Here is a 15,751-nt window from a genome sequence, read left to right on the forward strand (position 1 = left end):
TTTGTGACCCATGGACTATAACCCACCAGGATCCTGTGTCCATGGGATTTCCCAGGCAAGCATACTGGAGTGGGTTGCCATTTCCTTCTCCAGGGGATCTTCCCTACAGGGATCAAAACTGGGTCTCCTGAATTGCAGGCAAATTCTTTTCCACTGTCCACTGGGGAAGCCTCAGTGATTCTCAAAATAGGAGGCTCCAAATATACTCTAGAAATCTTCCCAATCAGCTGCTCCACATTTGACTCTGTGAGCCCAGGTTAGGATCCTTGGAACATTAAAACTATCCTGTCACAATGACTCAGCATTCAGATCTGCAGGACTAAGATTGCTGTTGAGGTACAGACCTTGAGTCTCATTGCTTTCTGGTCAGGTCTATACAAAGAATGATAATTGGATAAGATAATAATAAGGAATAAATTCATACGTTTGGAAGTAACTATATCTGACAACATAAATTAGGATTAATAGTTTGTTTAAAATTATGCCTAATACTGTCACAAGTGAATTTCATTAATGAAACTGAACTTATTTTTTTTAAGGACTAAAGTCCAGTTTGCAGAATATCTAACATTTTCTTTTTTCTCTGGTTTACATCTCTGGAATTTAAACCAGCTGGCTTTGTGACCATTAATTCACATCTCTAATAGAAAGGGATGTGAGATTGGCGGTGGGTAACTAGGTAAGAGGAAGGAGTAAAATATTTCACTGATTAAAATGAATTGTACTTCAAACATTTATCACTTTTTAGCCTCTCCTCACCCTATAATTATAAAATATAGCTGAGGTGTACCATTGAGAATCACGGTTTCTTCAGTTTTCACTGACAGAAAGCCTGATGCTATGACTCAGGCTAATCCCATTGAGCAAGGTTCCCCCAGAAGCATCAGCCTTCCTCCGTCCTTAATATCTCCTAATATTGCCCAATTTTGTATGATCATCTTCCCTGCACCAACTTGGATTCTTTCACACCATGAGCTAAGCTAAGTCTCTGATTGTAATAACTTGAAATTCTATTTTTATCCCTGCTTTGTGTGTTCCCAGCCCTGAAAGATTTGGATTTGAAAGCTCCAGTACATGTTTTGCTATATTTTTTATTAGGAACCTAAAAGAGAAGGAATTCTTTCATGTCCAAAGGAAGCAAAAAGAAAGAACAGTTAAGCTAATGGCTTTGTGTATTTAAATGAAGTAGTTTTAATTCTTTGATTTTGCATTCAATAATCTGGGAATGAAAGACTCAGTTAGCGACAACTTGCGCAGCCACTGAAGTGAACACAGAAGTGAAAAATCTCTCCTCTCCTCCCTTCTCCCCGTCTTCATTTTGGCTCCCTTTCCGCTCCTGGCTTCCTCTTCCATTGTGTCTCTCCTGTTCTCCCTCCCTCTTCTCCTGTTCTCCAGCACTTTCATTTCCTCTTGCTTTGGTGATAACCCAACCCATGGAAAAACATGTTTTAAACGGACATTTAAATAATTTTATCATATGATGGCCATTTTGCTTTACATATTTCACTTACATATTTAATGTTTTACACTTGATTTAATTGCCATGTGAAATGTTCCAAGATACCCCTGTAATAAAATGTGTCATCTGGAAACTGAAACTCAACTGTGGCTTTTATTCCATTATCTGCAAAGCAGCTAACTTCACAACACAAGCTCTCCATAGCCTGAGAGATGACTCCCTTCAGCACACAGCTACTTGCACTGACTTTCTAGTTTACCAACTGCAGCCTGAGGCTTTTCCACTCTTGTGTTATCTAATCATTGACTATAAGACCCCTGCTGTTGTTGGGTGGGAGGGGGGATAATTTGTATTGCTGATAACCACCTTTCATAAATAAGAAGACACTTACAGTGTTCTGTGGTCCTTCCCCAAAATGCCATTCTAGAACCTGAAGCTGGCCATTTATTTTTAATTACACAGCTTTAGCAATTTGAACACTATTTCCCCATGAAACAGTACATCATTTCCTTAATTTTAAACTAACGGAAGTACAACCTCATGGACTCTCAGAGGCCCTTGCCGTTTTTCATACTGATGTTCATTCAGCCATCCTCTCCAGCACTCTTTGTTTTTTCTTTGTCTGTTTGTTTTGCCTTATACCCAACATTGTTGTGAAAGAAGACAGCTCCTGTGCATCACGGGCATCCCATTTACAGTTTTAATGTTGAAAATATAAACCTCATAAACAGGCAATAGCTAATTCGACTCACTTAGATAGTTAGATAGTTACTAAGAGTATATTATGTGTTGCACATTACAAATTATTTTGTGAGTTTTAGGGTCTAGTGTACCCTATGTTAAGAATTTTTTCAAATACTGAAATGTTTTTAAATAGATAAATTAACAAACATGTCTAGAAATTTTATGCAAAGAAGAACAGGAAACACAAACAACTCTGACATCTTACTAAATGCTGTTTTATATAAATGTCTAAACTTGGAACATTTTCAAATAAAAGTATACGATGGCATAAATATTTAGGAAGTGCAATGATAAAAACTAATAGCAGCAGAACATCTACTGAAGAACTGCCAAAATAAGCAAAATGGAATGCCAAATGCCTTGCTTCTACCCCATGCCCTTGGTAGTGAGGCAGGATCTGGAAGGTGCTATGATCCTGCCTGAGGACCCATCACGTGGCTGCTTTGACCACATGTTCACCAGAAGAGTTGGGGAGGAGTATGGGGCATGAGATCAGTTTATGCCAACTATGCAAAGGGGCCATCTGTGTTCTGATGAATCAGCTAATCTACATATCAGTCACATCATGCTCTCCAAGCTCACAAAGGAAGTATTTAGAGCACCTAAATAGTGATTTAAGAAATGAATCTCTAGAGACACTCCAGTTACATTTTCTACTAAGAATTCTCTTGCAGGATAATCCTACCTACTGTGTTTATGTCAATAACACATTCATAGTCAACCTCACAGTTTGCCTTTGAGATAGACAGGAATTTTCCTTCATGTATTCAGGCTGGCTTACTATCTTATCAAAAGGCCAAGAGCTTACTCCCCAGAGTCAGAGTTGCCAAAAGGTCATTTATTACTATCTGGAGTATTCATTGACTGCCTAGGAAAATATGTAATAATGTGGAACATAGTTTAAAAGAAGTAGATGTAATTTTTTTCCTGATTGACATATTATGTAAATAAAGCCACCATAATGAACAGATATAATATACACTGTAATGTGCATATTTTGTAATAAATTAAAACACAAAATTCAAAGCATACATCAAAATGTACTATTTGTTGCTTTAGGAATATGGACTGAATGAATCTGAATGTAAATATATAAATTCAAATGAATTATTAGATAAATTAGCTAAGTTTAAAAATATGATTCAAATGCTGTCATTAGACTTCTTTTTATCTATGTGTACATGTCACAGGTATATTTTGAAGGTATCAATAAATTTCAGTCCCTTCCCTTCATCCTCTTTCTTTTGTATGTGTCATGTGTCAGATAAGTTTTAAGGACAGCAACAATAAATCTTTGTTACACATTGAATAGTTTTCATGTTTGTTATTAAAAGATAGTGATTTTCAAGTCTTACAGAGAATATAGCTCTGAGATATGATAATTCATTTCTGATGCTGCAAGGTACCTGGCTTCATAGGAAAGTAGAGGATAAACTTTGAAAAAAAATGTATCATATAATCAAAGTAATATTGTCATAAACAAACCAAGCTACCCCTGAATCAATTTCTAGATTAATTCAGAAAGGTATAATTATTAATAACTCCATTTTAAATGACCCCCTATTTCCCCCCCCCCCCCCCCACATCCCTCTATCCCCGAGTCAATCTTGATGACATTTCTCTCCTGGTATATTCTCCACGTGGCGCCCATCATGTGATGAATCTCACCTTATCCTAATTATACAATATAAACACTTCTGTGTTACAAGTGGATTTTTCACATTTGTCTATTAACCTTGCATTCATTGGTGGTTGCCACTTTATTAAGACATATGAAACAGAAAAACTGCTAGTATCTAATCTTGAAATAAAATCCCTGTGCATTCCTGAAGTGTGTGTACTCTCTAGAGAAAATCTTATACCCATAAAATTATGACAAATCATTTAAAAATTTTAACATTCTAATTAAAGCTCAAATTCTCTAGCTAAATGAATCAACATCCTTCTTCATTCTTTCTAAAACTAGTTACTCAGGTGATCCAGTGTCATTTATCATCCAGTACTCATAGCATCATTATTTTTTTTTCCGTTACTCAATAATTTTGGTATTCTTTTGCCAGCAAAGATAGTGTCAAATACTCATACTACTTATTTAGAGAAGATGAATGATTTTCTCCCTGTGGACAAAAAGTTAACTTTAATGCGTGTATTCAATGTTAAGGCTATTTAGTACATTAGATAACACATGGTCACCAGGCTTCCCTAGTGGCTCAGACAGTGAAGAATCTGCCTGCAATGCAGGAGACCAGATTCAATCCTTGGGTTGGGAGGATCCCCTGGAGAAGGGAACGGCAGTCCACTCCAATTATGTATATTGACAATATAAAAAATAGACCAGAAAGAATAAGGGAGGGGTTGCAGACATCAGGTAACAGATAGCCCACTGTATTCATCTGTGACAGAGCTGGCACTTCCCGTGACAGAGCTGATGGGTTTCTGAACAGGACTGTGGCAGCTGAGGTGGAGCAGAGGGAATGCCCTTGAGAAAGATTAGGAGATAGAAATTCCAGAATGTAGCCACTATTAAGTGTGGTGGCTACAAGATGGAGAAAACTTTCCAATAATAAATAGGTTGCTGGGCTGAATGTTCTCTGCCAATAAGCCCAACCCAGAGCACATGGGGACTTCCCTGGTGACTCAGCGGTAAAGGATCTGCCTGCAACAGGAGACCGGGTTCGATCCCTGGGTCGGGAGGATCCCATGGAAAAGGGAATGGCAACCCATTCCAGTATTCTTGCCTGGAGAATTCCATGAACAGAGGAGCCTGGCAGGTTACAGTCCATGGGATCATAAAGAGTCGGACACGACTGAATGACTAACACTACTACTAGTACATTAGATATGCTTTGTTATTAGAACTAGTTTCTGCCACTACCTCATCAGCCCATTATGAAAGATGAATTCAATATTTATGAAACAAGATGCTAAACTTGGAGTTATTTAGGCTTCCCTGGTGGCTCAGATGGTAATCTACCTGCAACACAGGAGACCCAGGTTCAGTCCCTGCATGAGGAAGATCCCTGGAGAAGGGAATGGCAACCCACTCCAGTATTCTTGCCTGGAGAATCCCATGGACAGAGGAGCCTGGTGGGCTATAGTCATTGAGGTCGCAAAGAATCGGACACAGCTGAGCAACTACACTTTAAACTGTTATGTCATTCTTTTTTTTTTTTTCCCTTTCAGTTCCAAAAGAAATTACATTACACCTAATGGACAAAATCTGTTTCATTGCATTTCATCACTAAGCTCATTCTGCATAGAAGATATACCTACTTAGCTCACTCCACATATTGAATACACATTCTGTAGTGACTGTGACACTATTTTTCAAATAGATTCTTGTTTATATGTGTTGGACACGGGCTCATTTTAAGACATGAATTTATGATTTTTTACACTTTATTTTTTATTGAAACATAGTAAAATATTGTATTATTTTCAGGTATACTGTATATACCTGTATATATTTGACATTTGCATACATTATGAAACAATCCCCATGATAAGTGTAGTAACCGTCTGCCCCCATACAAAGTTATTAGAACATTATTGACCATGTAACTTATGCTGTCTGTTTACCATTCTAACATTTCTGTTTCCAGCTAAAGAACTTCATGAAGAGCTATGACGGAGTAGCTGCTGCCTCTTTCTCAAGAGCTGTGGAAACTGTTGAAGCCAATGTACGCTGGAAAATGCTTTATCAGGATGAGCTTTTCCAGTGGTTAGGAAAAGCTCTGAGGCATTAATATGTGTCTCTTATAAACAGTTCAACTCAGAATTTTGTGAGAAGACCTGCTTTGGAGTGAGGAATATGGCCAGATTTTCAGTGTTAACATGTGGGAGGAAATTTTTTTTTTTAAATTTTAGGAAATTTTTTTGTTTTATTCATTCTGTTTTGTTTCTCTACTGGGTGTCCTCTTAAGAAACTCTTGCAAGTGGATCTAGCCATGACTGCTTCTGCTGTACATTCCTCGCCGTACAGGACCAAATGTGATAGTGGTGCATGTTGACGTTGCAGTCAGTACGGAAAACATATTCAGAAAATGTGCATGGTTGTATGGTCCTGCCTGTGTTCCAGCATGCTTATTTAAAATGTCCAATGTTGTATGTGAATCTATGTTACATCTGGGATGGGCATTATACAAAAGCACAAAGATTATCTATGACAATCAGTGTTGCAACAAAAGAAAAACTAAAGCAGGGAGTTATCGTTGTAGTCCTGGGCAATGTGAGAGGTGAAATCACCCTTTGATTGGTGTCATGTACTTCAGCGCTTGGATTGTCTTGCAATGATTATTGTGTTACTAACTCATTTTCTTTGAGTTAAAGCTGTGTATATGTTTTTAAAAAGGCATATAGATACTGTGTGCATAGGTACATGTGCATAGGGAAGCCCAATATGTATATAGTATGCTGTACACTGTACTTGTGCAAAAACTTCACCTCAAAGAAAATTTATCTCTTTTTATAAACTTATGCAAACTTTGAAAATGCTTCAAAGAATTTATCTCAGTACTATCCTTCCTGACAATGTCCTGATAAATTTCTCACCTGTTATAGATTTTTTTCATCTATTTCCCGAATAGTCTATTCTACTACATAAAAATGAACTAAAAAATATTTTACGTACAGACACTCTTCTAATTTTCCTAAGTGGCAGCCTCATCTCATAAATATAGATTCTGTCATCACTTTAGGCAAACTTCCTCATGGATAAATAGTTGTACACACTTAATGATTATCAGTGCTGAGAAAGTGTTTCTCTGTCATCTTGTTTGTTTTCCCACTTTTTTCACGTTGGGTGGGTCTAGAGAGTGAAACACTCTCTCCGTGTATTGATCTTTGGGTCTGTGTGAATCTAATCCCCCATCAAGCAACCCTACTTCAGGTGGATTTTTAATGATCTTTGATGCCAGTTGTTCCATCCATTATGATAAGTTTCTTTTCTTGAGCAAAGCACATCCTTTGGCATTGACGACTCTGTTCTGACTGGGAGTTCTGAGTAGTCTTTCCCCGATTGTGTATATTGTGTAACACAAGTGTTTTTAAATGCACTCTCACCCAGTAGGCCAGCTCTGCAAGCACTGCTTAGATGCTCAAAAATGAACATGTTTTAAGTTTACCATTATGAAATGCCAATACAACTAATCACACATAAGCCAAATATTTGTGGACCACTTTATGTTTTCCTGAGGTTTTTCCACTTCTCCAAATCTTCTTGCAAATCATTGAAAGAAATATTTTCTAGCTCCAATAGTCACTGAACACTGGGGAGAGGAAAGTAGGCATTTTAGAAACCGGAGCCATACATTTATTATAAGTTTGTAACAAAGAGGAACAATTTCCTAATCCATAGAACAAGTATCATCTAAAGTTGAAATTTATCTTTTTAGCAATTAATTGCTATTACTCATATCTATTTTTTTCAGCACTTCAATTAATATATGAATTTTAAATACTCTATGTGTTGTTAATAAGACATACTATTGCTTAATATAAAATCTAAAAGTCATTCCATCTATCTGAAGTGATGAAATTTAACTAGTACATATCACATGTATGTGAAATCTTTAAGGGGTAAGTTCTGAAACATAACAATTATAAATATCACTGTCATGCAGGCTCAAAATATGTACTATATCACCACTGGATTCATTTTGATAGAAAAGATAAAAAATTAGAGGTGGCTGTCTTGTTTTGTGTCGTGAATTACTGAAAATTCTTGGTAGTTGTGCCATTCTTTTGAGTGAAATCACCCTTTCCAGCTTTGAGTTACAAGGGGTTTTATAGTTCTGTTTTCCTCTGCACTGTTAATAATTTTTATCCTCTTTCAGTATTTTAGTGGCCTTGAACAAATGGTTTAGCTACAATGTCAAATCTTAAGTGTATAATTATGTGCAATGTTCAATACCTCATACTTGTTCAACAGTATAGTGATATCAATGGCATTGAGATGGAATTTTTGTTCTACATATTTTTCAATAATTTATCCTTTCCAGTGTTGAAGATTATATGAAGCTTTAACCTTTTTTAGTTGTTTAAATGAGTAATATTTTCAAAATAATAAAATGACCAATGATATCTCTTGGAATATTCTGTAAAATGTAGTCATAAAATTCTATTTTCTACATAGAGTTTTTATCTTTTTTCTCTCTGTTGTCTGTCTTATAAATCATATATATATATATATATAAATACATATATATATATATATATATATATATATATACATGAAATAGAAAATTGTTAAAAGAGTTCAACATCTAGGCTTAAAACTTTACTGTGCCAATGTATGTATGACAGTAAAACTTGGTTGAAATTAGAAAGGACTAAAAGTTTACCATCCTAAGTATTAAATGTCTCTAGGTAACCTGTAAATAAAAAGTTTTCCCCATTTTTACACCTTTTCCCTTAAAATGCTCTTACAATTGTTGTATTTTTTTTACACATACAAGCACAACCTCTAAGGCTATTATCTACAGTATTAAGTTGATTCTTCAGTTTCAATAACATGCATTTTACCTGGAATTTAAACTCACTTTGGTTTACATTATTTCTAGGAAAATTAAATCATATGACTGAGATTTCTGTGATAGTGCAATTTACAAATATAACAGTAAAACTTACAAGGCTATTAAGATTATACCCTATTTTATAACTGGGGGCTTCCTAGGTGGCACTAGTAAAGGATCTGCCTGCCAGTGCAGGAGGCACAAGAGACCCGGGTTTGATCCCTGGGCCGGGAAGATCCCCTGGAGGCAGAAATGGCAACCCACTCCAGTATTCTTACCTGGAAAATCCCATGGACAGAGGAGCTTGGTGGGCTACAGTAAACGGGGTTGCAAAGACTTGGACACAACTGAGCACACATGCATGCACGATAAATTGCACTTCATTTTCAATGCAATATACAGATTCATTTGACTCTTTTCAAAAACATAATAAATTATATTAGCCATAATAGTCTGATCAAAACACAGGCTCAGAGTAGCAACATGAACTGTTTAAAAATTATATAATTGTCATTTGCAGAACAGTTACAATAACTTCAGACTTTCAAGAAAGCCTTCCTACAACTAAACTATAAAGGCATGTTTGAAACATCTGACAGTTGCATTAATTGGAGATTTTCCAAATATCAGAAGCCGTATTAAAATACAAGATTACAAATGTCTACAATTATTATTGGGGCTCCTCTGCTGGCTCAGATGGTAAAGAATCTAACTGCAATTCGGAAGATTTGGGCTTGAATCCGGGTCTCAAAGATCCCTTGGGGAAGGGAATGGCTACCCACTCCAGTATTCTTGCTTGGAGAATTCCATGGAGGGGAGCTTATTGGGCTTACAGTCCATGAGTTCACAAAGAGTTGAATAGGACTAAACAACTAACAATCTTTCTTTTCACAATAATTATATTATTTTTTAAAGTCTGTGTTTCTAGTTTGTATAATGTCAAACAACTGAAAAAAGTGTTAATCAGCTTTCACTTTTAGTCAGTGTAAATAGCTCTGTGTTTCTAGTTTGTATAATGTCAAACAACTGAAAAAAGTTAATCAGCTTTCACTTTTAGTCAGTGTAAATAGCCAAATCGTGGGAAAAAAATGGCTCATTGATAATACTTTTCAAAATATTTTGGTGAACATTATTTAAAAATGACATTAAAATATTGACAATTTATTTTCCACAGAGATTTCTCTGATAAACTTTGTAGTAACAGATGGTCAGACCACAGGTAAAATGATGTCCATTTAAATCAGTGAAAGTAATCTTCAGTGAAATGTTTATAAATATATGCAGACCTAAGCAGTGCAACAGCAATTTTCACACAAATATAGTACCACATTAGATATAGTCAAGAATTCCTAACAAAGTTTCTGATAATATACTTAATTTAAGTCTATTGGAATTTTTTTCTTTTTAATATATTTTTTAATTGAAGGACAATTGCTTTACAGAATTTTGTTGTTTTCTGTCAAACCTCAACATGAATCAGCCATAGGTATATACATATATCCCCTCCCTTTTGAACCCCCCTCCCGTCTCCCTCCCCACCCCACCCCTCTAGGTTGATACAGAGCCCTGTTTGGGTTTCCTGAGCCACACAGCAAATTCCCTTTGGCTCTCTATTTACACATGGTGATGTAAGTTTCCATGTTACTCTCTCCATACATCTCACCCTCTCCTCCCGTCTCCCCATGGCCATAAGTCTATTCTCTGTGTCTGCTTCTCCATTGCTGCCCTGTAAATAAATACTTCACTACCATTTTCCTAAATTCAATATATGTGCATTAGAATACGATATTTATCTTTCTGACTCACTTCACCTTGTATTATAGGTTCATCCACCTCATCAGAACTGACTCAGATGTGTTCCTTTTTATGGCTGAGTAATATTCCTTTGTGTATATGTACCACAACTTCTTTATCCATTCATCTGTTGATGGACAGCTAGGTTGCTTCCATGTTCTAGCTTTTGTAAATAGTGCGACAGTGAACAATGGATACATGTGTCTTTTTCAAGTTTGGTTTCCTCAGGGTATATGCCTTGGTGTGGGATTGCTGGGTCATATGGTGGTTTTATTCCTAGTTTTTTAAGTAATCTCCATACCGTCTTCCATAGTGGCTATATCAATTTATATTCCCACCAACTGCAAGAGCGTTCCCTTTTCTCCACACCCTCTCCAGCATTCGTTGTTTGTAGTTTTTGATGATGGCCATTCTGACTGGTGTGAGGTGATATCTCATTGTAGTTTTGATTTGCATTTCTCTAATGAATGATGTTTTTCATGTGTTTGTTAGTCATTTGTATGTCTTCTTTGGAGAAATGTCTGTTTAGGTCTTTTTCCCACTTTCTGATTGGGTTGTTTATTTTTCTGGTATTGAGTTGTGTGAACTGCTTATATATTTTGGAAATTAATCCTTTGTCAGTTGTTTCATTTGCTATTATTTTCTCCCATTCTGAGGGTTGTCTTTTCACCTTGCTTATAGTTTCCTTTGCTGTGCAAAAGCTTTTAAGTTTAATCAGGTCCCACTTATTTACTTTTGCTCTTATTTCCATTACTCTAGGACGTGGGTGATAGAGGATCTTGCTTTGATTTATGTCATTGAGTGTTCTGCATATGTTTTCCTCTAAAAGCTTTATAGTTTCTGGTCTTACATTTAGGTCTTTAATCCATTTGAGTTTATCTTTGTGCATGGTGTTAGGAAGTGTTCTAATTTCATTCTTTTACATGTAACTGCAGTTTTCCCAGCATTTATTGAAGAGGCTGTCTTTGCCCCATTTTATATTCTTGCTTCCTTTGTCAAAATTAATTTACCCATAGGTGCATGAGTTTATTTCTGGGTTTTCTATCTTGTTCCATTGGTCTATATTTCTGGTTTTGCTCCAGTACCATAGTGTCTTGATGACTGTAGCTTTGTAGTATAATCTGAAGTCAGGAAGGTTGATTCCTCCAACTCCATTCTTCTTTCTCAAGGATGCTTTTGCTCTTTGGGGTCTTTTGTGTTTCCATATGAATTGTGAAATGTTTTGTTCTAGTTCTGTGAAAAATGCCAGTGGTAATTTGATAGGGATCACATTGAATCTGTAGACTGCATTTGGTAGTGTAGTCATTTTCACAATATTGATTGTTCCTACCCAGGAACATGGAGTATCTCTCAATCTGTTTATGTAATCTTTGATTTCTTTCATTAGTGTCTTATAATTTTCTGTGTACAGTTCTTTTGTCTCCCTGGTAAGTTTATTCCTAGAAATTTAATTCTTTTTGTTGCAATGGTGAATGGGATTGATTCTTTAATTTCTCTTCCTGATTTTTCATTGTTTGTATATAGAAATGCAATTGATTTTGTATCCTGGCAACTTTGCTAAATTCACTGATTAGCTCTAGTAATTTTCTGATACTATTTTTAGGGTTTTCTATGTATCATATCATGTCAGTGAGAGCTTTACTCCTCACTGAGTGAGGAGTGAGAGCTTTACTTCTTTTCATATGATTCCTTTTATTTCTTTTTCTTTTCTAATTGCTGTCTAGAACTTCCAAAACTCTTGAATAATAGTGGGAAAGTGGACACCCTTGTCTTGTTCTCGATCTTAGGGGGAATGCTTTCATTTTTTCACCATAGAGAATAATGTTTGCTGTAGGCTTATCATATATGGCCTTTACTATGTTGAGGTAGGTTCCTTCTGTGCCCATTTTTTGAAGAGTTTTAATCATAAATGGGTGCTGAATTTTGTCAAAGGCTTTTCCTGCATCTATTGAGATGGTCATATGGTTTTTATCTTTCAATTTGTTAACATGGTATATCACGTTGATTGATTTGCATATATTGAAGGATCTTTGCATCCCTGGAATGAACCCAACTTGATCATGGTGTATAAGCTTTTTGATGTGTTGCTGAATTCTGTTTGCTAAAATTTTGTTGAGGATTTTTGCATCTATGTTCATCAGTGATATTGGCCTGTAGTTTTCTTTTTTTGTGTTGTCTTTGTCTGGGTTTGGTATCAAGGGGATGTTGGCCTCATAGAATGCTTTTGGAAGTGTTCCTTCCTCTACACATTTTTTGAAAGAGTTTTAGAAGGATAGGCATTAGCTCTTCTCTAAATGTTTGATAGAATTCTCCTGTGAACCCATCTGGTCCTGAGCTTTTGTTTTTTGGGAGACTTTTGATCACAGCTTCAATTTCAGTGCTTGGGTAATTGGGTTGTTCATAATTTCTTTTTCTTGTTAATTTCTTGTTCATAATTTCTTTTTCTTTCTGGTTCAGTATTTGAAGATTGAACTTTTCTAAGAATCTGTCCATTTCTTTCAGGTTATCAATTTTATTGCCATATAGATGTTCATAATAGTCTTATAATCCTTTGTATTTCTGAATTGTCTGTTGTAACCTCTCCTTTTTCATTTCTAACTTTGTTGATTTGATTCTTCTCTCTTTTGTTCTTGATGAGTCTGGCTAGAGGTTTGTCAGTTTTATTTATCTTCTCAAAGAACCAGCTTTTAGTTTTGTTAATTTTTACTATTAATTCTTTCATTTCTTTTTCATCTATTTCTGCTTTCTTTCCTTTCTTTCCTTCTACTAATTTTGGCTTTTTTCTGTTGTTTTTCTTCTTTTTCCAGTTGTTTTAGGTGTAAAGTTAGGTTTTCTATTCGATGCTTTTTTTTTGTTTGTTTCTTGAGTTGGATAGCATTGCTATAAACTTCCCTCTTAGAACTGCTTTTGCTGCATCCCATAGGTTTTGTGTTGTCATGTTTTCATTGTCATTTGTTTCTAGAAATTGTTTGATTTCCCTTTTGACTTTTTCAGTATCCTGTTGATTATTTAGAAATGTGTTGTTTAATCTCCATGTGTTTACATTTCTTACAGTTTCTTTTCCTGTAATTGATACCTAGTCTCATAGAGTTGAGGTCACAGAGGATGCTTGATATGATTTCAATTTTCTTAAATTTACTGAGGTTTGATTTGTGACCCAAGATGTGGTCTATCCTGGAGAACGTTCCATGTGCACTTGAGAAGAAGGTTTAGTTTTCTGCATTTGGATGAATGTGTTGAAGATATCGATGAGATCCATCTCATCTAATATATCATTTAAGACTTGTTTCCTTATTAATTTTCTGTTTTGATGGTCTGTCAGTTGGTGTGAGTGGGGTGTTAAAGTCTCCTACTATTACTGTGTTACTGTCAGTTTCTCCTTTTATGTCTGTTAGTGTTTGTCTTATGTATTGAGGTGCTCCTGTGTTGGGTGCATAGATATTTACAATTGTTATGTCTTCCTCTTGGATTGATCCCTTGATCATTATGTAGTGTCCTTCCTTATCTCTTGTGATCTTCTTTTTTTTAAGGTCCATTTTGTCTGATATGAGCATTGCTACTACAGTGGTTTGTGTAAGCTTCACACAGGGTAGGTGAGATCTGTGCTGAGTTTTTGTGTGTTTGTTTGTTTTTCCTGATGGGCAAGGCTGAGTGGGGTGGTGATCCTGTCTGCTGGTGACTGTATTTGTGTTTTTGTTTTGTTTGCTGTTTAGATGAGGAGTCTTGCACAGGGTGCTACAGGCAGTTGGGTGATGCCGGGTCTTGTATTCACGTGGTTTCCTTTCTGTGAGTTCTCACTATTCTCATGATTTGATATTCCCTAGTGCTAGTTCTCTGGTAGTCTAGGGTCTTGGAGTCAGTGCTATCACTTCAAAGGCTCAGGGCTTGATCTCTGCTCAGGAACGAAGATTCCACAAGTGGCTTGTTATGGCATTAAGTGAGATTAAAACAAATATCCAAAAATGAGAAATCAAAGATGAACCCCAGACAAATGGCAATTAAAAATCAGGCAAATAATAATTAAAATAATGGAATATACACATATACATATACAACCATGAGCAAGGTCAACACAGTCCAACAAAAATAAAGTACAACAGATTGACCTGGCAAACAAAGGAAATCAAAAATTATATTTACCAGTTAAGAACAAAACTAACTAAAGCACAAATTGGAAAACAAAACTAAAGCAAGGTGCCAAGTGGGGAATAAAGCAATGAAAACAAAACTAACAAATATGTTGAGAGGAAAGGAAAGAAAGATAGATATATAAATCTATTGGAATTTTAAGGATTTTTTTTTGTAAGTAGTTAGAAAACTGAAATGGCTTATTCTCCTCAATACTCCAGTGAAATTAAACATACATACTTTTTTTTTTTTTAAAGAAAAAGCTCATGTAATGGGAAATTAAGATTCCCATAGCTGTTTCTTTTTCCTTTATCAGAGACCATAGCTGAATTATTATCATTTGACACTACTAATTATACAGTGATAGGATTTAACATATTTATTGAGCACCTTTTATTTCTTTTTTTTTTTCAGATTAAAGGTTTATTGGGCTATCCTATAAACTAAGAATTGATAAATCAAGGATCTAGCAGTGAAACATAATGCCACCATAAATCAACTGATTTTGGATATAAAAGTTTTAAATACTAAGATTATATTAGAAGAGTCTACGTAAGATCTCAACTTGGATACTCAAATTTAGGAAAATGAAACACGAGTTGATTTAATGGAGAAATATCCTGTTATGCATTGAAACAATTTCATTAGTTCTAAGATTTGAAAAAAAAATTGTTATAAGCTATTTACAAGTTAAACCACTTAAAGGCAGAGACCCTGTTTTTAATTCACTAATGTTTAGGAGGTGCCTACTATAAAAGCTAATTATAGCACCTAGTAAGTTCCTATTAAGTAGTGAGGGAAGAAACTAAAAATACCTAAAATTTTAAATTAAATGCTGTAACAATGCCAAGACTTTTGTTACCTGAATATGCAAAATTTTCAGCTTAACAGTAACATTTAAGGAAGTATATAAGAAGATAATTTTCTTTTCTAAGAAAACTGAAATATTAGTATTCTGAAAAGGAATGAAAAACACATTCTGAACCATCTGTATATTACTCAAAGCTGTGAGCACCTTTTATTTCACAAAGCACTTTGAGAGTGGAAGGGAAGGGATGAACAAGACCTAAAAGAATTTACATCACAATAAATGAAACAAACAGTGAAATAATAA

At 35.4% G+C, this 15,751-nt stretch overlaps 1 protein-coding gene across 1 annotated transcript in view; it reads left to right on the top strand.

The window, feature by feature from the left end:
* Window positions 1–8,430, top strand: part of TRHDE (thyrotropin releasing hormone degrading enzyme) — a 429,224-nt gene extending 420,794 nt beyond the window's left edge. The window contains exon 19 of the mRNA XM_043879610.1: window positions 5,806–8,430. Coding sequence (XP_043735545.1) covers window positions 5,806–5,949 — 144 coding nt within the window. The 3' untranslated portion in view covers window positions 5,950–8,430. The remainder of the gene's footprint in view (window positions 1–5,805) is intronic.
* The last annotated feature ends 7,321 nt before the right edge of the window (window positions 8,431–15,751 follow it).

Source organism: Cervus elaphus, chromosome 3 (assembly GCF_910594005.1).
Source record: "Cervus elaphus chromosome 3, mCerEla1.1, whole genome shotgun sequence".
Taxonomy (NCBI): Eukaryota; Metazoa; Chordata; class Mammalia; order Artiodactyla; family Cervidae; genus Cervus; species Cervus elaphus.